The 23,192-nt window shown below is 35.1% G+C and overlaps 1 protein-coding gene across 28 annotated transcripts in view; it reads left to right on the forward strand.

Moving 5' to 3' along the window:
• Clasp2 (cytoplasmic linker associated protein 2) overlaps positions 1–23,192 on the forward strand; it is a 184,432-nt gene that overhangs the window by 26,083 nt on the left and 135,157 nt on the right. For 27 of the 28 annotated variants that reach the window (XM_010629655.3, XM_033757049.1, XM_033757050.1 and 24 more), the window contains exon 7: positions 7,422–7,492. In XM_010629655.3, the coding sequence (XP_010627957.1) occupies positions 7,422–7,492 (71 nt within the window). Of the gene's footprint in view, positions 1–7,421; positions 7,493–13,344; positions 14,007–23,192 lie in introns of those variants that run through there. The other variant, XM_019208238.2, reaches the window with a different exon arrangement.

Here is a 23,192-nt window from a genome sequence, read left to right on the forward strand (position 1 = left end):
ATATATATATATCACATTTTTTTATTCATTCATTTGTTGATGGGCATCTAGGTTTGTTTCCAGAGCTTAGCTATTGTGAATTGTGCTCTTATAGATATTGGGCATAGATGATTACAATGGTATGATCTTTAAATCCTTTGGGAATATACCTGAGAGAGGTATAGCTGGGTCAAATGATATTTCTATTTTTAGCTTTCCTCTTTGAAAGCTATTCTGAGTCTTTTGCCTTTCCATTTTAGTTTTAGAATCTGTTGATAAATGCTGACATATTGATTGATACTGCATTGAATTTATATATTAAGTTGAGAACTGATATCTTGACAATATTCAGTCTTCCTGTCCATCAAATATGGACTATATCTCTATTTCATTCTTTTTCATCAGTTTTGTACGTTTCTCATATAGTTGTTGTGTATACTTTGTTAGTTTTATACTTGACTATTTCATTTTTTGGGGTGCTAGTATAAGTACTTTTCAAAAATTTAAAATTCCCCTTGTTCAGTGTGCATGGATAGTTGGCCCTCTGTATCCATTTGGTTCCAACTCCAGATACAAGTAGCTAGATTGAAAATATTTGGGAAAAAAATTGTATCTGTACCAAACATGTACAGACTTTTGGGGGGGGAGGGTCAGTATTCCCTGAGCAATACTGTCTAACAACTATTTACCTAGCATTTAGATTGTATTGGATAAGTAAACTAGAGATGCTTAATGTATACAGGAGGAGTTGAGTATATTATATGCAAATGCTGTGTCATTTTATATAAGGGACTCAGGCACCTGCACTTTTTGTTATCCAAGGGGGTTTACTGGAATAATTCCTGTGGAAATACCAAAGGAAGGCTGTATAGGAAGGCAGTTGACCTAAGTGTCCTGAAACCTTGCTACATAACTGATTATTAGTTCTAGAAGATTTTTTGTCAGTTCATTTGGATTTTCTCCGTAGATAATCATGTCATTTGTAAACAAAAAGGTTGTCTTACTACTTTTCTTGTCTTAGTTAGGACTTCCAGTATGATGTTAACAAGAATTTTCAAATAGAGACATTCTTGCTTTATTTCTGATCTTATTGAGAAATTTTCTAGTTTATTTTCATTAAGTTGTGATGTTAGCATTAGGTGCTTTTGTTCCTGTTTTTGTTTGTTTGTTTTGTTTTGTTTTAAATCAGTTTGAGCAAGTTTTCCTCTGTTCCAATTTCACTGAGTTTTATTTTGTTTGTTTTTTAATCTGTCATGAATGGATTTTGGGTTTTTGTTCTTTTCTTTTTTGCACTGTTGACAGGATCATATGAATTATTTTTATAATGTCTATGGGATCTGTAGTGATCCCCTTCTTTCATTTCTGATATTAGTGATCTGTATCTTCACTCTTTTTTAGCCTTACCCTGGAGGGCTCTCACTTTCATTGATCTTTTTTTGTTTTTTTTTTGAGACAGGGTCTCACTATGTAGTTGAGACTGACCTGGAACTCACTATGTAGCCCAGGCTGGTCTTGAATGCACAGTGATCCTCCTGTCTCAGCCTCCCAAGAGTGCTGGGGTTACAGGCTGCGCCACCACGCCTGGTTCATTGATCTTTTTAATGAATTAGCTTTTGATTTGTCTCTATTAATTTCTTGTTTTAAATATCACTGATTTCTTTTTCTGCCTATTTTGGATTTTTATTTACTGTCTTCCACTGTTTCTGTAGCATCCATTGTTGATTGTCTTTAAAATTGAGTAACATTTAAAGCTGAGTAAATTTGTTTGCGTTTTTCCTTCTTTCTTAGCACATCATTTATACACTTAAAAAAAGATTTTAAGTGATTTTTTGCAGTATACATCTACAAGTAACTCAAGTCTGTTTCCAAATACACCACTTCATAGATAGGGCGAATACCTTATGACAAAATAATCCTAAATTTCTCCCTCTCATCCCTTGCATATTACTGTCATTTATTTTACTTCCACATAAACATATATGAGCATGTGCACACATAAATAAGTATACATAGTGGATTAACTTTTGCTGTTACTATTTTTTAGAACCTGTTGTCTGTTAAATATATTAATAATTTTTTTTTAAATGATGGCTGGGGATGTAACTCTGTTGTAGGCTGTGTGCCTAGCACATGTAGGATCCTGGGTTCGATCCCTAGCACTATAGGGAAAAAGAATAAAGATGAAAACAAATTTTTTTCCTCCTTATGGTACTGGGATTAAATCCAGGGCCTTCTCATTGAGCTATGTCCCTAATCCAGCCCCTTGATGCCCACCCTTCTTTTTTTTTTTTTGGTTTTTTTGAGACAGGGTCTCACTACGTAGTTGAGACTGACCTGGAACTCACTATGTAGCCCAGACTGGTCTCGAGCTACAGCGATCCTCCTGCCTCAGCTTCCTGAGTGCTGGGATTACAGGCTTGCGCCACCACACCCAGCCCCTCTTTTTAAAATTAAATTTTGAGACCATGTCTGGCAGAGTTGCCCAGTCTTTGATTGAACTTGAAATCCTCCTGCCCTTGCTTCCTGGAGTGCTGGGGAAAGTTTTTAATTTACTTTATTTCATTGCATTTTTACTTACCTTCTCTGATGCTCATTTCCTTACTGGTTTCCAATTAGATCTGAGTTTCTGATCTGTATAATTTTCCTTCTTTTAAAGAACTCCTTTTTAACATTTCTTATGAGGAATAATTTACAGGTAACAGAGTCTCTTGTTTTTGTTTATTTGAGCAAGTCTTCAGTTCTCTCACTTTTGAAGGATAGCTCCACTGGGTACAGAATTCTAGGCTGATGGATTTTTTTTTTTCTTTTTACTCTCTTTCTGCTTATATGTTTTCTGAGATTTGGGAGTACTTCTCCCTGTGTAAGTACAGTGGCACCCCCCCCCGCCTCCCATCTTCTTTGAATATCTTTTTCTTTATCTTTGGTCTTCTGTAATTTGAGTGCAATATGCTTAGATATAGTTCTTCTGGCATTTATCTTGCCTCATGTTCTATGAGATTTCTGCTTTTGTGATTTGGTAGGACATTAATTTGGGAAAAATTCGGTGTTATATTTTTCTTAAAGTTTTTTTTTTTTTTTTTTTTTTTTTTTTTTTTTTTTTTGGTACTGGAGATCGAACTCAGGACCTTGCACTTGTGAAGCAGGTGACGGCACCACTGAGCTAAATTCCTGGCCCTCTTTTTTGTTTTTTTTTTTATTCCTGTTATGTGTATGTTATATCTTTTGTAATTGTCTTACCATTCTTTTTCATTCTGTTCTTTTTTTTCCCCCTTTAGCATTGGAGAATTTTGTTGTGATGTCCTCAAGCTTACAGATTCTTTTCCTCTGGAATGTTCAGTTTAAAAATAAGTCCCTCTCCAAGAAAAAAATGGAAACAAAGTCTTTGTAAATAGGGAAGGGTGGAGGGGGTTAAAGGGAGGGCGGGGGTATGGGGAAAAAATGAGAACCAAGATCTGTCATGTAAGGATACAAGATCCCAATGATGAATGTAACTGTACTGTATACTTAAAAAGTACCAATAAACCCAATAAGATTTTTTTAAAAAATGTCCCTCTAGGGCTGGGGATTCGGCTCAGTGGTTCTGCACCTGCCTCCCAAGGTCCTGAGTTTGATCCCTGGTACCAAAAAAAAAAAAAGGTCCCTCTAAAAACATTTTTTATTTGTTACTGTTTTTGATCTCTTTTCTCTTTTTTGTTTTTAGACTTTCTGTATCTCTTTTAGTCATATGTTTGTCTACTGTATTCATTGGAGCCCATAGCATATTGTCATAGTTTTTAAAAATTGTTAGTCTGATAATTCTAACATACCTACATATTTGAGTCTGATTGTTACTATTTCTTCATACTATACTGGAGTTTGTTGTTATTTTGCCTTTTAATATGCCTTATGATTTTTCGCTTTTGTTAAAACTGAACATGATGTACCAGGTAGAAATAACTGCCCCGAACAGGATTTAGTAGTATGATGGTAAAATGGGAGGGGGAATGTTGCATAGTTCTTCAAACAGTGTTTTAAGTAGCAGTGTTTCATATATTTATTCCATTTGGAGTTGTTATTTTGTCCTTTTTTGTACCAGGGATCGAAATCAAGATCTTGTACTTGTGAGGCAGGCAGTGGCACCACTGAGCTAAATCCCTGGCCCTTTTGTACATTTTTAAAATTAGATTATTTGTACTTTTAAAAAAATTGATTTGTGGAACTACATTATATGCTGTGGGTACAAATCATTGTGGAACATACTTATATATTCTGGGTACAAACCATTGCCAACTATATGTTTTAAACATCTTTTCCCACTCTGTTACTTACTTTTTCTGCATGTGAGTGCTGCTAGGGATTGAACCTATGGCCTTGTACATACTAGGCAAGTGCTCTCATTTTGGAATATGAAAATATTGTAAAACTGATTGTCACATAGTTACATAGTTATTCGTAGTTACACAACTCTGTAGACATACTGAAAAACCATTGAATTCTGTACTTTGTGTGGATTTTTTATTAGGGTTTTGGTTTTTTTTCCACTTTTTTTGTGCAGTAGATTGAATCCAAGAACTTGCACATGCTAAGTCAAATACTCTATCATTGGATTACACCCACAGGTCTGACTTACAGTTTAATAAAGTGACTTGTACATGATGTAGAGTCTATTTCAGTAAAGTGATTATTTAAAGAATAGGCTTAGAGCTGGGCATATTGGTACATGCCTATAATTCCACCTATTTGGGAAGCTGAAGCAGGACAATCACATTTGAGGCCAGCGTGGGCAACATAGCAAGAACTTGTCTCAGAAAAAAGTTAATATCTGAGTTATCTAAGCATATCTTTTATATTTTACTCGTGATATTATTCTCATTGTAAACTTACAAATGGACTTTGGTTAAAGTTGCTTTTCTGTTTTCCTTACTCTATGAATCAGCACTGTCCTAGAGCTTTACTGATCTCCTAAACTGTGTTTATATTCTTTTGGGAAACCTTGCCTGTGTTATAGTTTCCTTCCACTGAATCTGCTATGTTATCTTCCTGGATTATTTGAAAGGTCTTAGATTCTTCTTTCTGTTTCTAAATTTTCTTTCTTTTTACCAGATTATGTGTACAATGCTTCTGTTATAAAATTGCTTTTTAAAATAGATATGTGGAGCTTAATGGTTGGGGGTTGGGAGTACCTAATGAGGGTTACATAGAAAGAAACCTACACTGTTTCTCACTGTTTAAAGTTAAGTGTGGGGCCGGGGATTTAGCTCAGCGGTTCGGTGGCCTGCCTTGCAAGCACAAGGACCCGAGTTCAATCCCCGGTACCAAAATAAATAAATAAAGTTAAGTGTGAATTTGCCTTTTATAAAATTTTGAATAAATACCAGATGCAAGTTACATTGCTGTTTTACATGAAAGTCGATAAAGTGAGAAGAATTTAGAAGGAAAGGGAGACTTGAGAAGATAGTCAGGCAGTCATATGAAGAGCACACATAATATGAGAACTAACAGCAAGATGAAGAGTATGCGATACAGCATCTTCTCAGTGTGTCTTCCCAGCCCAAAGTTGGCCAAGAAACATTTGGGTAGTGTCTTCCAAACTGACCACTGTTTCTTCTTCTCCCCTGTTCTTGTTATATTTATCTACTGTTTCAATTGTCTTCTCTTTCCAATAAAGCTGCCTACGTAACTATTCATTGCTTAATGTTTTACCTGCCCTGCCTCAGTTTCTTGCCAACCCTCTTTTTTGAGCTTTCTGTCCTAAATTTTCTATTCCCATTTTCTTACTCTATAGCTTAGTGTTAATCTTATGCTTCTTCTTTTTCCTTTCTTTTTTCTTTCTCTCTCGTTAAAAGGTGCTGGTATTGAACCTAGGTTCTCATTCATATTAGGCAAGCACAGTACCACTGAGCTACATCACCAGTCCATTCTCATGCTTCTGAACATCTTATTCTGCATTTTTTTTCCTTTCTCAAACAGTTTTCCTCAGTCCTCTCCTTTCTGTCCCTTGCCTATCTGGATTTCGTTCTGAGGGCCAGCTTCCAATTCCTGTGTTCCCTTCTGTTTCATGACATTTTTGGGCAGCCTGACTTGTGTCTGTTCAGCCCTCAAGAAGATTCTACTCTGTAGAATGAAGGATCCTGTGTCTTTCCACTAAAGTACTTTCAGATGTGTAACTAGTTGTATTTGTTGAATTAGTAGGGATAGGAGGTGAAGTTACAGTTTAGAAAATCCCTTAAAGGATTTTCAGATAATTTTTTTTTTAGTTAGTTATTACTGGAATTAGCTAATACAACATTTGTATTTGAAAAAGTATCTGTACCCTCAGTTTATTAATAAGAAATAACAGAATGTGGACCAAGGTTTAGGAAGGTTTTAGGAAATAAAATTATGACATAAACATAAGGGTAAGCCAGAGGAAAAACAGTTGTCTCGACAAATTGACAGAGACCCTCCTCCAATTCTCAAGTCTTAAAGTCATGAATTTAAGAATAAATCATAGTTTGATAAATTAGAAAATGAAAGAAAATGCAAGCATAAAAGGCTTTGTTGCATGATTCCATTTCATTCTGAAGAAAATTTTTATATGAATATACACTAAATACATCAGAAATGGTACAATAAGTTTAGGTGGTAGGAATGTACATTGTGTTTTTTATTTATTCCTATTTACATTTCCTAATTTGTACATTACTTTTATAATGAGGATTTGTTTGTATGTTTGTTTGTTTTTTGAGACAGGGTCTCACTATTTCAGGCAGGCCTCAAACTTAGAGTGATCCTCCTGCCTCAGCTTCCTGAGTGCTATGATTATAGGCATGTGTTACCCTATCTGGCTAAGAAACATACCTTTAACTAAAAAGAAGCAATAGCAGAAGTATAGAAAGAGTAGCTATCCTGAATATAAAATTGGTAGTGCCATTGAATTTGGTATGATGTGAAAATAGATCAATAGGGAGAGCATCAGATTATCTGTCATATCTGCATCACTTTCATTTCTAATATTTTACATTTCATTCTTTTTATGTTTGCCTTAAATTTCCTTAGCATGATTTTTATGTACTTTTAAAAGTTTATATTGGTGCCCAAATAGATTTTTAGAAGGTTGCAACTAGAAAGATTTTGCTGGATTTAGAGACTCAATTTTACTGCAAAACGGCTTATGTGAAAGTTGTCTTTTTACAAACATACCTGCAAGTATGTAGAGTTCTGTCTGTATTTGGCTTTTCCTCTCAACTGAAAACAGATGGGGTTTGTGTGGTTTGCTTTTTTTTTTTTTTTTTTTTTTTTTTTATTGTTTTTTGTTTTTTTTTTTTTTTTTTTTTTTTTTTAGTAAGTGAATTAATTGTTTAAAAAAGGCAAAGTTGTATAGAGAACTAGCTGGATCCCTAGAATTGTTTTTTCTAAGGAAGATGGTGGAAAAAATTGTTTTATTCATCTCTATATAAAAACCATTTATTCTTTATTCCCAGATTAGAAATGATATTTGCCAAATTTGATGAAGTGCAAAATTCAGGCGGTATGATTTTGAGTGTCTGCAAAGGTAAGCATAAGTTATTCCAGGTCTCAAACTAAAATGTATTTTCATACCAACTATTATATCACTAATATAGAAGAGTTGATTTTATAGCTGGAAAACTTAGTTGGGGTATAATAACAAAAATTTTATTGTTGATCACTACATATTCTGTTACTCATTTTCATTAATAAAAATTTAATAATGGATCTGTTGTGTAAAATGACATCATTCTTTTGCTCTCTTTTTATGTCTTCAATAATGAAATATTCCTCTTGATCTCCATGTTCCATGCATGAAATGCATTATTAATTCCCAGAGTAATTGTTTTTAGTAGAAATTGTATGCTACAGAGCCTCAGTTTCACCTGTAAGTAGATTCTCAGTGATGATACTGGTTGATAAACAAATGCAAAGAAATTTCACTAGAATAATAATTATCTTTAGCTTCTTAGATAGAATGAGATCAAGTTGGAATTCAGGGAGGCTTGACATTAACATCCTTGCCTACAGGTAAATTGGTATTTGTTAGACTTTGTGGTTCCTCTTCTTTATGTAAAGCTGATAAATTGTGTTTAATTTTATTGAGTAGCGTTTACCTGGACTTCAGTCTTTAGATATTAATTAGCCACATATGTGAAGAATATATTCTGTTTCCAAAGATAATATAGATTTTTTTGGTTCTACCTGGGAAAGAAGCTTCATATTAGACCACTAAGCTTGATAATGTAAATGACATTGGAGACATACATTTGGTAGATGAATTTATAGTCAAGTAATTGGAAAGCTGATTAAAAATATAATTTAAAGAATTTTTCTTTAGGTTAAGCCAAGATTGAAATTTGTTGTGGTGCAGGACATAAGATACAGTGGAATTTTAATGTTTTTGTTTCTAACCTAATCTAAATTAGTTCTGAAGCACAAATTGAGTTCTGTCTACAAGTTCTCACCCTCATTGCCTACTATTTCTCACTTCTCTTCTCTGAATAGAAAGTGTTTAAGTCTCTTGTCCTAATTTTTCCTAGCACTTACCTGTGTCCACGTCTATGGAAACCAAAAACAGCAGAAAAAGGAACAGTTGCTAAAATTCCTTGAACTGAGACTTGCATGTTTTTGTAATTTTCTTATTTGTGTATTCTAGATTATGTAGTTACAAGTCTTTTTTTGTTTGTTTGTTTGTTTGTTTTGTTGTTTGAGACAGGGTCTCACTATGTAGTTGAGACTGACCTGGAACTCACTATGTAGCCCAGGCTGATCTTGAACTCAGAGCGATCCTTCTGCCTCAGCCTCCTGAGTGCTGGGACTATAGGCATGTGCCACCACGCCCAGCTGTAGTTACAACTCTTAAGAAAAAATGTATGATATGTATTGTAAAATTTTAAGTCTTTTTTTGGATATGGTTTATTTTGAAAGCACTGTTATTTTTAAATGTAATGAGGTTATTTCTGTCACTATCAGAATGGCAGCTTGTTTTCTATTCCATATTTTCTTTCTTGTTTACCACTCCATAAACAGGGTCATTTGCGGGTATTTGACATTTTTTTCAGAAGGAGTCTCAGAGATCATATTAGAGATTATGATCTAAATGTTTCAAGTATAATCAGATGTGAAAGTTAAAGTGTATAATATACATAATAGGATGCAGAATGTAGTTCAGATGTTTTTGATGACAGTACAGTTGCCCCTGTATTCAGTTTCCATATCTGTGGATTCAGTATCCACAGATCCAGCCAACCACACATTGACAGTATAGTTAGGCCTACTTTATTTACCTCTATCTTGCACAAGTACTCAGTTTTCTTGTCATTATCCCCTAAACAATGTAGTATAAGAAATGTTTGTATGTAACAATGTTTAGGTATTACAAGTAAAGTATAAGATAGGATATGTGTAGATTATATGCAGATACTACACCAATTTTTTATTAGTATGTGTTTGTAGTACATGAAGTTTACATTCATCGTGAAGAGTAGGTACATGTATACATAACACAGCTTGTTTCTTTTTAATCCCCTTCCCTTTCCCACCCACCTCCCTTTCTCTCTCAATTCCCTTTCCTCATTTTCGTTCTTATTGTTTTATTATTCTTAGCTTGTGTCTATGACATAAAATGTTTGCATTCATTGTGGGGTTTTGGTACCTACCAAATCTAGTACACATCTTAAATCTTCTTACACTACACCATTTTATGTAAGAGACTTGACATTCTCAGAGTTTATTGTCCGTGGAGGGTCCCAGAATCAGTACCCTGTGGATACCAAGGGATGACTATATTATACTGTCATTGAAAAATACTTTAATGAATTAGTTAATGAAGGAGGGAACTAGAAGAAGGAAGCCCATTTATCATGTTGGCAGATCCTAGGGCGCAGAGCTCCCCACTCCCCACATCTCCTCTCCCTCCCTCCTTTCTTCTTTTCCTTTGTTGATAATTACCAGATGTATTCTTCTAGCTGTCCTTCATCTTTCCTTTATGCTCTAGTCTTGGTAGCTGTGGCCTGAACGCCATCTCCATTTGGATGTCTAATAGCCATTTCAGGCTTAACATAGCCAGAAATAAAGCACTGTTTTTATTCTTGCCTTTTAAATCTGTCTCTTCCTCAGTCTTATCCATTTTAGTCAGTGGTGCTACCATTGCCTCAAGTTAGAAACCTGACTTGATTCCCTATCTAACTAATAAATGGTTTCTGTCTCTGAAATACTAACATACCTTAATTTGCCTTTTTAAAAAAATCTCTCCTCCTAACATGATTTTCTTTAGTTTTTTTATCTGGATACTACTGTAAGACACTCCGTTTCTATGTTTGCCTCCTGGAATCCATTTGCTACCCAGAAGTTGGGGTGAATATCTTAAAATGTAAATTAAATCATGTGATAACAGTAAAGAAGATAATTTAGCCTGGTGTAGTGGTGCATGCCTATAATTCTAGCCCTTGAGAGGTTGAAACAGAAGGATTGCCACAAATTTGAGGCCAGCCTTAGCTCCATAATGAGTTCAAGGCAAGCCTGAACTACATAATGAGACCCTGTCTCAAAAAAAAAAAAAAAAAAAAAAGATAATTTAAAATTTCTACTCTTTGGATCCTATATCCTAGGCAGAGAGATGGATCATCAACAAGTAATCAAATGGATGTATGTGATTATGCTACATAATGGAGGAAAAACAACGATTCCTTGTTCAATAAATTTAAATTATTCCTAAAATCCCTGCTGCTAAGTTGGAGGTCATTAAATGAAAAAAATTATTTCCACTAATATTAATGACAAAAGTTGTGATATGGATCAGGTATAGTGGTGTGTGCCTGTAATCCCAGTATGTTAATCACCTTCCCTGTCAATGGGACACAATACCCACCACCTGCAACTTAAGGGAGGAGTGGTTTATTTGCTCAGTTAGGTTGGCTAGTGCCAAGACAGAAACAGCATGGTAGAAGGGCATGGAAGAGGAGAGGTGCTCAACCGTGGCAGGTAGGAAGCAGAGAGAAGGGAGGAGCCAGGCACAAGAATACACCCTTCTGGTTATACCCCTAGTGATCTGCCTCTAACCAGGCCCCACTCCTAGCAGCACAGTCAGCCATGAACTCATGAATGGATTAGTCCTCTGGTGAATATAGTACAGTGTTCCACATCCAATCACTTTTCAAAAACTCCACCTCAGAATACATTGGAGTTTTTGTGGGACATTTTAGATCTAAACTATGACATCCAATTATGGGAGAGACTAAGAAGCAGGAGGATCACAAGTTCAAGGCCAGCCTGGACAATTTAGTAAGACTGTCTTAAAAGGCGGTGGCAGAGTGGAGGAGCTGGGCTGGGGTTTTAGCTCAGTGTTCATCAGGCATAGAGGAGAAAGAAAGAGAAAGGAAGGAGGAAGGGAGGGAAGCAAAGAAGGAAAAATTGTGGTGTGTTTATTCTGACCCAGGATATTTGAATAAATTTCACAGATAGAAAAAATTTATCAATTGAATACTGAAAACAAGTTTTAACAAATGGCAGTTGGAAGACTGTATGTAAATATAATGAAAGTTAATTTAACTTTATTTTCTGCACTGTTTTTTTTTTTTTCCACAAATTTTCAGCCCTTAGTTGGTTTAGCTTTATCATACGTTCAAACTAAAGCTGTAACATTAAATTGTAGAACTGGAAAATATTTTAGGACAATATAAAAGCTCAGAATGAAGACTTGTGGAAATAGTTCAGCATACAACAGAATGAAGAGCTACCTTGATACTATTTCTCACTCTCCTTATATAAAGCAAATTATTGGGTTCATTCAGACATGGCCCACATTTCGTATTTGTTCCACATGATATTCTGTGACCAGAAACAATTAAGGTAAATAAAATTTTGTGTCTTGGTCTAAAGCCCTAATAATAATACTACACATCTTACAGTATATTGTTTAATATTTTGTGATGAAAAAGTCATTTTCTAATACAGACAACAAAGTTTGTAAAGGTGATACAACTTTTTTTGAGCCATTGTAAAAGTTATCATCTGAACAATCATTAAAGAAAATAAGGTATGAAAATTGTAAATAATTCAGTGATATCACATTAGATAGAATAAATAATGGGGCAAAACTTTTCTAAGAGGTGGCATATTTGAGTTGAGACCCAGTGAATGAGAATGAACGCTCATGAATGCAAGGTAGGAAAACACTTTGGCCAGAGAAAATAGTGACCATAAAAGCCCAGATATGGAAAAGGACTTGGCATATTTGAAGAAGAGAAGGAGGGTGGGGTTGCCTGGAGCCTGAGTGGTTAGGGTGCTTTAGATGGGAGATCATGTACTGAATAACTGGGGAAGTGAGCAGGAAGCATGACCGTGTGGACTGTAGGAGGAATTTTGATGGACTTCTAGAAGGAGGAACCCACGTGGCTTAATGTTATCTAGTTCCATCTGTTGTGTAGAGAAAGTCTTTATTTTACCATTTTTCCCTTATGTATGCAATGATACATAACTTTTATATCACTTACCTTTGTTTGATTTCTTTCACAATTGCCGTAGCTGAACTCTTGATCTAAGTTCTGATTGAAACACTTTGACTTGATTTTCTAAAGCACTAGTTCAGGTTACTCTAGAACATTACATAAATTATGTTGTCAGAGACTTGAGCCTATCATTTAGTGTAGGAATAGTAAGAAAAATAATTTTATTGTTGTTGTCTGGAGAGTTTTTTGATTCTAACTTTAATTTTCATGTTACAGAAGTAAATCAGTCAGAGTCCCTAAGTACAGTAGAATTAGCTGTACTAAGAAGGAAACTGGGATTAAAATTAATTATATTGTGCCTCAATGCAGGCAACACTGGCCTGGTAGGATGGAAAAGGCTGGAAGCTGAGACCCCCTGTGATTATAGCAGGGTCTGGTGTTGTCATGGAGCTTTCTGGAGTCTCCTGCGCTAACCAAGATGTAAACACCAACAATGTTGGTGACTGTGACTGCAGATTTTTTCACTCTCACTGTGAAAAAAATCATGCATAATTCTGATTTGTCTAGTGTTTGTGTATTGTCATAAAGTATTTCTTACTTCTCTGCAGTAATTGCTAGGAAAATAATTGTTCTTAGAGGCTGGCAATAAAGCATGAGATTTAGCCTTTGAAATTTACCTTGATGTTTCACTCAATAAGGTAACTTCCAGCATAATTTTGTATATTTTTATGGCATATCCTGTGATGGAAAGCAGAGAAGGTTAATTTTAAAATGTATGTTTATGATCATGAGCTTCTGTGAGCTTGATAAAGGGCTGATGGTTACGCAGCTTGGGTAGAGGGTGCTCTGCGTCCCTGCAGCTGCGCACTGGCTAGATTCTTTCTCCACCAGAAGCAAGCTTTGTTCCGTGTGGCTCTGCTGTCCGAACACAGAGCAGCCTTTGATGGGCTGCCTTTGACGTGATTTGTTTACGGCAGCCTGAAATGCTTCTTGCATAATGAGAGCAGTTAATCATGGAAACTGGGCTATTCCTGTTTGTGCACTTCTAGCAATCTTCTGTTGTAAATATTAAAAGGTAACGACAGAGGGATGAAAACCTTTTTTAAAAGGTGCAAATCAGTTAATCCATCAGATCATGTGATTGCTTCTGATTACATGGATATCTTTAGGGAAGCAGAAAATGATTGCTGAACACATGCCTTGTGTTTTGATGATTGCATTAAAAGTCCCCTAGTGGGATGGCATTTATTGGCTCCCAAAGCTTTTGTTAGATTAAATTTCAGGCAACCTGTACAGGAGAAACATCACAACCGGTATCTAACAGCATATGTGCGATTAAAGAATAATCTTGATCAAGCCCTGCTAGGCTCTGCTAAATAAACGAGGGTTTTCAGCAAGACCCCAGACTTTTATTTTGAAGTGGAGTAGCAGCTGTTGGCTATTGCGGTGCAGAGCTGCAGCGCGGCCCGGGTCACACAGTGCTTTGGGTGTCTGCAGGCTGCAGGCCGAACCCAGTGGCGCAGACACTGAGCTACACTTATTTGGTGTGCTGTTTGACCTCTTGGTTTGAGAGAGCTCCCTGGACCATCTGAATGGCTATGGGAGATGGTGAGTAAGATTTATTTTTCTTCTTTTGCTGTGCTTCACACTTCCTGTTAAGGTGACGGTCATTTGCTATGTAAGAAATATATTTCTCCCTAAAGAATGAAGGACACTTATGTATTTGTGTGTATATACCTGTGTGTGCATTTATTCATATATGTGCTTGTCATGTGGTATCTTTTTCCACTTGATGTGTTTCTTCTGGGATCTGGCAAAAATAGGTGACCATTTACCTTGCGACCCAAGCAAGCCTTCAGTCCTTGGTGCTGGATGTGAAGGGATATTGGAAGAAATGTGGAATGAATGCAAAAGCTTTGAAAAGAGAACATGGCCTTTGGAGGAATGACAGATTTGACAGGAAACTGATTAGCTAGCTTGACATCTTTCCTATTATATTTAATGCTGGTAAAATTCTGTGGTAATAAAATACTTAAAGGTGCAAAATGGCTTGCCATGAACACTGTTTTAATTAAAATGTTTGTGACTTGTCAATGTCTCTAGTAAACAGTTCTTGAGAAAAGAATCTTTTAAGAATTTTATACAGGATGCAGTTTTATTAAAAAGTAATTTTAGTGTTTTATTTTGGTAAGGATAATATAAAAATATATTTCTGTTGTGCTTTATGATTTTAAAAAACACTTTCATATATGTAATATACATTAACTCCTCAGGTACAGATAACTCTGTGAAGTGTATATAGTATTTTGGTATTTCCACTTCACAGATTGGGAAATTGAGGCTTGCTGAGATATGTCCCAGATCCAGGCACAAAAAAACAAATGGAACAAAATCTAGAGTTTCAAGTGTGCATTTAGTGTTATCCTTCATAACATTTAATAGTTGAGCTTTTTCCCCATTATTAAGCCTTTTGTTAAGATACTTAGAGATACATTTTATAGTCACATCAATATCAGAGATATGTGCAAAAGGGAATGTAAAGTTTCTCAATATTTTGAATTTTTTTATTAGGTTCTTAAGGAAGAGTTGTTTGTATTTAGAGGTTTTAACTCTAATATTTTTAGCCTTCCTACGACTATAATAATAACTACTTCTCTCTAGGGACTTTGTTTCTGTAGGGGTATGAGGAATAGGATATAACTCATCAAAATGATGATATTGAGTCATTTAAACTATTGTATAATCTAAATATAAATATGATAGTAAATTTGGTTCTGTACATTGTTATGACTTATTCTAAGAATTTATGTAACTTTTCTATGACTCTAAAGAAATAAATAACAATGTAGTTTTGACTATTAATTTTTAAGATAAAAGATATCAAATCAAGTTCTTATATATTAAAAGGTTGTGCCAAGTTTCTTTCCTTGTTTTGTTTTATTTAAACTAACCTTAATTTGCAAGCAATTCTAAATTTTGCATTTGGTTTGGACCACATCCAGGTTTTATTTTCTTTCATGAACATTTTAGGTTCATTGGACATCCAGGTATATTTTCTTAGTTTTTATTTTTTCAAATAATAAATACAGCTAGATGTTTAGGAATGTATTGATTTTTTAAAGATTAAAGTAAAATAATGTCTTTATAAAGCTAGGAGGTTAACCTTCCAGCTAATTATCTAAAATAGAATACTTCTTTTGGATTAAAATAATTTATTCTTATAAAAATGAAGAAATGACATATATATGTTTGGCTATCTTCGATTTATAGTTCTTAACAGTTTGATACATTTTCCTCTGCATATTAGTTTCTGTCACATGCAATGCAGGTAAACCACACCAGAATGATGTGAACATACATAACAAATGTATTACACTGTTTTTAACCTATGTTGTTTAATTTTAATTTTAATTATCAAATTACTATGCAAATATGATCTTTTCAAAGTTCAGAAAGTAAAGAAAAGCAAAATCTTTTTAGAACTACCTCCAAACCTCAAGCCTAGGTATAAGCACATGAAGATTTTTATTAATATAGAGTATCTTCCCTTTTATTGTCTTAACATGTATAATAAGTATCAAAATAAATGGTTTTATATGAACAGTGTTTACATAAAATGATATTCTGAATATACTTTTCCATTTGCTGTGTCAACTCTGTGGTATGGAGATTTTTAAAATGCTGTCCCGGTACTCAGCCTCATTTGTTTAAACTGTTGCATAGTACTGTATACCATAATGTGGATATAACTATTTCATCTTTTATGGAAGCTTATATTATTTGCCACATACGGTTCTTCTAAATGGGTTTGTCCAAACAATATGTGTTTGTATGCAAGTCTGTAAATATTTCTTAAAATAGGGAGGGCATGTCAGGATCAGAGCTTTTATTAACAATTGTGTTCACCATAAGTAATTTCTTCTAAAATAGGCTTTACCATTCACATTCCCACTAGCAGTTCCTACTGTCCTTCTCAGTTCTGGTTATTATTAACCTTTTTAAAAAAAATTTTTTTAGTGGTACCACAGATTGAACCTGGAATGCTTTACCACTGAGCTACATCCTTAGCCCCTTTTTAATTTTTTGAGACAGAGGGTCTGTAATTCACCCAGGAGGGACTTGCAATTATGATCCTTCTGCCTTGGTATCCTTGATTGCTGGGTATCCTAGTTACTTTTCTCATTGCTGAGACAAAATACCCAACATCCAAAGTTAAAGGAGCAAAAGTTTATTTTGGCTCACTATCTGCAGTAGTTTCAGCCCATGGTCAGCAGCTGGGCATAGCAGAGGAGAAACAGTCCACTTCAGGGCAGGCAAGGAGTAGCAAGCAGCAGTAAGCAGTGAGCAGCAAGCCTGCCTTCTTTTCCTCTTATATTCCATACAGGCTATAAGCCTATTGATGGGTGTCACCCTGGCCTAGGGTAGGACTTCTCATTATCCACACTCAGAACCATGTTAAACCAATCAGGAACCAATGTAACTGTCACACCCTTAATCCACACTCACACACCCTAGATCTAGCCACCTCTGAAAAGCCCTATCTATGGATGCATGAGACTTTGGAGGAGCATCTAGATACAGGCCACAGCATTGAGATTACAGACATGTGCTATCATGCCCAATTTTGTTATTATTAATCTTTTTAAAATTTGCCATTCACATAGATAAAAATATCTTACCCTTTATAAAATATCTATGCTTTCTGATAACATTGGTCATATTTCTATGTTTGGTTATTTTTATTTCCTTTTCTGTGGATTGCCTGAAAAGGCCAATTTTTTTTTCTTTTTTTTGGTATTGGAGATTGAGCTCAGTCCTTGTGCTTGCAAGGCAGGCCACCGAACCGCTGAGCTAAATCCCTGGCCCTAAAAGGCCAACTTTTTGACCTTTTATTTTTTTTTTTATGGTCGCTCATGTATTCCAGTTATTAATGTATTATAGATTGAACATATTATATAAGATGAACTTCAATGTCATATGAAAGACTTCTTTAGCAGTTTTATTTCTAGGTCAACTCAGATTTGTGAAACACTATAATGACTATTACTTTAAGAGTTGTTTGAGGTGGCTTTGGAAGCTTTCAGCTTAATTTTCTTCATTCTTACCCGAGGATGGCTGCATATTTGTTCTTGGCAGCCAAAATTGAGTTAAAAAAAACCTGTAGGACTATTATGTGATGCTGAATCCCACAATATGCCTCAAAACCCTGAGAGAGGAATTTGGCCTTTTGTTGCTACAAAATGGAAAGAAAAAAGGTTTTGTTGTAAATAGATTTTTTTCTAAACTTTTAACATTTCAAAACAGTCTATTATTCCAAAAATAAGTCTTTTTAAAATGTATACAAGTGATGGTATAACTGGCTTTCTGGAGGTCAGTCTTTTTTGGGATCCTTTGGCCTCTGGCACCACTCCAAACTGATATAAAATTTGGTTTGGGGGTGTGGAATAGTAGCAAGAAAGTAATGCTGAATAGATCTTTCTTCTTCCATGCTCTTGAACACTCCCTGTGGTACATTAGGATTGGATTACTTTATTACATTTTGTGGTACTGGGAATTATACTCAGGACCTCACATATACTAGGCAGGTGCTCTGCTACTAGTTGCACTCCTAGCCCTGGATTAGATAATTTAAACCATAGGGGGGAAAAAATTTAACTTTTGACTTACTGACATAAAAGATCAAACTTTTAGAACCAGTCATGGGGGAAGGGAGTCTATGAGGAGAAAAAGTAAATTACAAGGGATGGAAGTTTGGGCATTAGCATTACAGGCAGTAACTAGCAATCACTAAGATTGAAAATAGCCAGTGACTAAAATAAAGCAACCGTATAGTGGCCGCCTACTTAAGGCTTTGGCCATCCGTGCTGTGATGTAAAACTGTGTAAAGGGCATCTAGTCCTCAATACTGTACTTTTAAATAAATACTAGCCTTCTTGAGGCAGTCCCATTTATCTATTGGATGTAAAATGTCAGACATTATTAATAGGAAGCAACATATCTTCAAACCTGATATTGCTAATGAAATGGAATCTTCAAGGGAAAATTTATACCTTCTACTTGTAGAATGGTATAGTTAATGATCTTAACAGCTGTTATAAGCCTGAAGCTGTCTTAAAACTTTAAGTACAGGTACCTGAAATGTTTTGATTTTTGTAAAGATTTGAAATAAATCTTATCATGAATCTAATTTCTCTTTCATTGTTGTTTGTTTGTTTGTTGAGGCAGTCTCACTATGAACTTACCACGTAGCCCAAGCTGGCCTTGAACTTGTAGCAATTCTGTCTCAACCTTCCAAGTGCTGGGATTACAGGCATGTGCCACTACACCTGGAAATCTCATTTCTTATTTAGTTTGATATAATGGTGGTCATGATGTACAGTGCCACTTAATTTTATTAATGCCGGCTAATGATTTAAATTGTGATTGTTTTTTCATTGAGCTGAAGATTTTGAATTTTTAAAAGGCTTTTTTAAAAAAAGGATAAAAGTTTTCAAATAATATTTTTAACTAGTCACATATCTACCTAGTAATTGTAAGAAGCCATATCAAATTTCTTGGCCTCTGTTAAACTTTGTCTAAAAGAGCCTTTTATTTTTTATAAATAAAATAATTAAGATTAACTGTTGCTGAGAACATAGCATCTTTGTGTGGATATTAAAATTTAACCACCATTTTATTTTCAGGTTAAATACTTGAATTTTTCTAGAAACTTGAATTTTAAGTTTCTAGTAATTTTACCGAAAAATGTCTATTTTAAAATGAATACATGTAAATTTTTTGCTGCATGACTTTTTTTTCTCTCAAAAGCATGTGAGTTTCTTTATCTCTGGAAAGTTTTCTCACATTTTATTTTTAATATTTTCCCCCTTTATTAGCGTTAGTCTTTTGTGATATCCTTATAGAGGTGGTGTCAGACCTTGGACCTCTTAGGCTGATCCACTCATTGTCTTTTATATACCTTCTTTTCCCTCTCAAATTTTTACCTTTATCTTTTGTCCTGTTTTCTGGGAGATTGCCTTCACTTTGTCATCTAGACCTCTAACTTTGTTGAACAAAACTTTTAAGTAGTACCAAGAACCCTTTTTCTTTGGTGGTGATTCCATTTTCACAAAATCATGGGCTGGTGCATGTGTGCACACCTAAGTTTGTGGGAGTGTGCTTTGCGTGTACTTGTGTATATTGAGTTCCCTGAGTTGGGGGATGGTGAAAAGCTTAATGATGAAATAATTTCACAGGTTTTCAGTTGATCCTCGTATACCTTTTTGTACTTTCTGGCTTAGCAGTATTTACTTTTCTGTCATTCTTGAAGACAGAAATTCTAATCAGCTTCTTATAATTCTAAATTGCAGCTTTGCTGTGGCATTTTTCCTTGTTAGCCTTCCATTCTTTTTATTTGCATCTCTTAAGAATTTGTTGCTGGCCTGGGGATTTAGCTCAGTGGTTCCACTGCCTGCTTTGCAAGCGCGAGGTCCCAAGTTCAATCCCTGGTACCAAAAAAAAAAAAAAAAATTCATTGCTATCTTATGGGGGTATCATTTTATATACTCTCTACCTCCATCTCATTTTCTTTGATGTTGCTTGTATTAATGAGGTTCCATGGCAGAGTTTTGAACAAGAGAGTAAAGTGATTTAAATTACTGTAATTTTTTACAATAATTAAATTATTATAATTTTCAAACATATCCAGAAACAGTTAATATTATATTTCCAGCTTTGAGAAACATCAGTACATAGCCAGTTTTTAGGACTTGGCATGTAGATCAGTATTAAGTGCTTGCCTAGCATGCACGAGGCATGAGTCTTGCTCCCTGGCACTGTAAGGGAAAGGAAAAGGAATTTTCATAACCAACTTTTATTCATCTGTATTTCTACTCTGTCTTCTCCTAGCCCCACTCTGCTGCTGGACTGAGATGCACACACATACACAACACCTTTACATATCTGAAAAATTAACTCTTGGTTCTAAATATTCAGTGTTCATATTTCCTCCATTGTTTTATAAATATCTTTTACCATTTGTTTGCATTAGAATTCAAACAAGATTCACTATTATAGTTGACACAGCTCAAGACTTTGTAGCATTTTTTTCTCTCATCATTTATTTGTTGGAAGATAAAGGTTGCTAGTTTTTCACACACTAGATTTTGTTGATTGATTGTATCATCATAATACTTCTGCATTTTCATGTTATATTCATATTTTGTTAATGTTATTGGTATTGCATTGATACAGTTTTCATAGGTAGTATTTTACGTGATTTTAAAAAATTCTGTCAGAAGGCATACATGTCTTTGTGATATTAATATTGAACAATGGGATTAGTAGTTATCAGCCCTACCCATCCTTTATAAAATCCTCCATCGTCCTTTCATTAATGGCTTCAGCAACCATTGATCCAAATTATTTTTTTAAGAGAATCACAGTCTACTTTGTAGTTTGGAAGGAGGTCAAAAAAGTAAGCAGAGACCACTTAAGAGGTTGTTGGAGTAATACAGGCAGATTGGTACTAGCCTTGTCTTAGATGAGGAGTTGTGATAGAAGTAGAGAAATAGTTGTGTTTAATATATTACCTGGAGTTATACACAAACACTATGGGTAGATGATCTGTGTCAAGCGGAGATCTCTTATTGTGAGCTTGAGCAGCTGAGACAGATGGTGTTGTCATTTATTATACTAGAATTGGGGAAAGACTTAGGAAGAACAGATTTGGAGATGTTTTGGGTTCTGGTTTTTGTGTCAAACTAGAGCTGCCTTAGAGATCCCCATGGGGGAAATGTCAAAGGCAGTTAGTTGGATATGTAGATTTGGAATTCAGAGATTGTCTAACCTAGAAAGTCGAGAGGAGGATGACAATGTTTAGAGGTTGAGTAAAGGAGTAATAGCTAGCAGAAGAGATTCAGTTAGAGGAACTCGTGAGGTCAGAGGAAAGTCAAAGGGAGCATCCTATTGTAAAAGCATAGTGTGGGGAATGTAAATAATGAAATTTGAGTTTTCTGAGACATCATTGGTACAGTCGTTTAGTTGGTTGTTTAGGTGTTAGATGTGACTCTGGTTATTGTTGTATATGCAGCAGTGTAAAACAGCTCAGAAATCCAAAGTCCTGTTACTCATTTTAATTAGAATAAGGAAGGATATAGCTTTAAGTGGAAAGAGGAACTTCAGTGTAAACAAGTGTTTAATATGAAATGGAGTGTATTGAGTGCATAAAAATTACCAGAATTGAGGATTTTTCTATATGAACTAGAGAAAACCCACACAAAATGAATTGTTAGACATGGTACAAAGTTTTTGCTTGCTGTTTTGTTTGCCATAGAAGATCAAGCAATTTTTCATCTTTTATATGAAGCAGAAGTTTCAGATTTTGAAGCACATATACCCCCTGAAGGTAAAATGGAAAGTTTGTTTTAAAAGCCAATTGAATATATGGCTTTTCTAGTGGGGTTACAGGGGTTCTGTGGGGGTAGGTAAAGAAGGATAGGGCTTGATTAATGTAATATAAATTCACAAATCTTTATCTGAAACCTGGGGACCAGTTGTATTTTGGAATGCAGGCTGTGTCAGATTGTAGAACAGGACTGTGGTACAGTAGTAGTGCCTCACTATTTTTGCTGTTAAATGTGTGCAGATTAACACTGAATGGAATAAATTAAGACAATGAATAATCTCGTATCAACTCACATTATATTTTGCCATAAACTTGAGTTTAGGTCAGTTTCTGATGTTTGCCATCAGTTGAGTTTAAAAAAACAACAAAAGCTGGGTTTTTGTAGCATTTTAACTTTTGACATGCAGATTTGGGATTTGGGACTTATAATGAATATCTCAGTACTTGTTGAGGATGGTTTTCAAGTGGGTTTTTTGAGAGCAGAAGGTGAAGCCTACTCTTTTTTACTTGGTCTTTTTTCCTTCCTCCTCTTTTTCTGCTTGCCCTTCCCTTCTTCATTGTCCTACTTCTTTCTCCCTCCAGTCTCTTCCTCTTCCTCCCGTCTCTTCATCTCTCTCTTTTTCATGCCTTCCTCTTTTTGCCCCCTCCATCTGTCTCTCTGACAGTGCAACACTTCATTTAATTGTTTTACCTAATCTCAAGTCTGGCATTCAAGGCCCTACAGCTCTTTTTTTCATCCTACCTCTCCAGACCTAGCATTTGCTAAACTGAACTGTTCATTACGCTTTGTCTCAATGACTACATTTTTTTTCTGAAAAGGAAAAATGATTAAATACTCATTTACTCATCTATTTGTATATTTTTTAAGTGATTTTCAAGGAGTATATTGTGCTCTTTAAATTTTTAAAAAATATTATTTTGTTATGTTTTATTTATTTATTTTTTGTTTGTTTGGTTTTGGTACCAGGGATCAAACTAGGTTCCTGCCCTTGTGAGGCAGGCGGTGGCACCACTGAGCTAAATCCCCAGCCCATTTTGTTATATTTTAAACATACCAAAAATATAGATAATAACAGACTTCCATATACCGATCATCTGTTTTTGATCGGTGCTAATATTTTCTCACAGTTTACTTATTTTTGAGAAATAAAACAGTACTGCTGTACTTTGTCTGACTCCCCATCCTTTCTTTCTCTGTTCTAAATAGTATGTCATGGGCCAGGGATTTAGCTCAGTGGTGCTGCTGCCTGCCTTGCAAATGCAAGGTCCCAAGTTTGATCCCCGGTACCAATCAATCAATAAATAAAATGTCTTATCACTAAACATAATGAAAAAACTTAAAGAGCTCCTTTTAACTGTGGACTTGATAATTACAAAAAATAATTAATTCAGAGTTTGCGAAATTGTCC

This window comes from Fukomys damarensis, unplaced genomic scaffold (genome assembly GCF_012274545.1).
Source record: "Fukomys damarensis isolate Sample0158 unplaced genomic scaffold, DMR_v1.0_HiC HiC_scaffold_28, whole genome shotgun sequence".
In the NCBI taxonomy this organism is placed as follows: domain Eukaryota; kingdom Metazoa; phylum Chordata; class Mammalia; order Rodentia; family Bathyergidae; genus Fukomys; species Fukomys damarensis.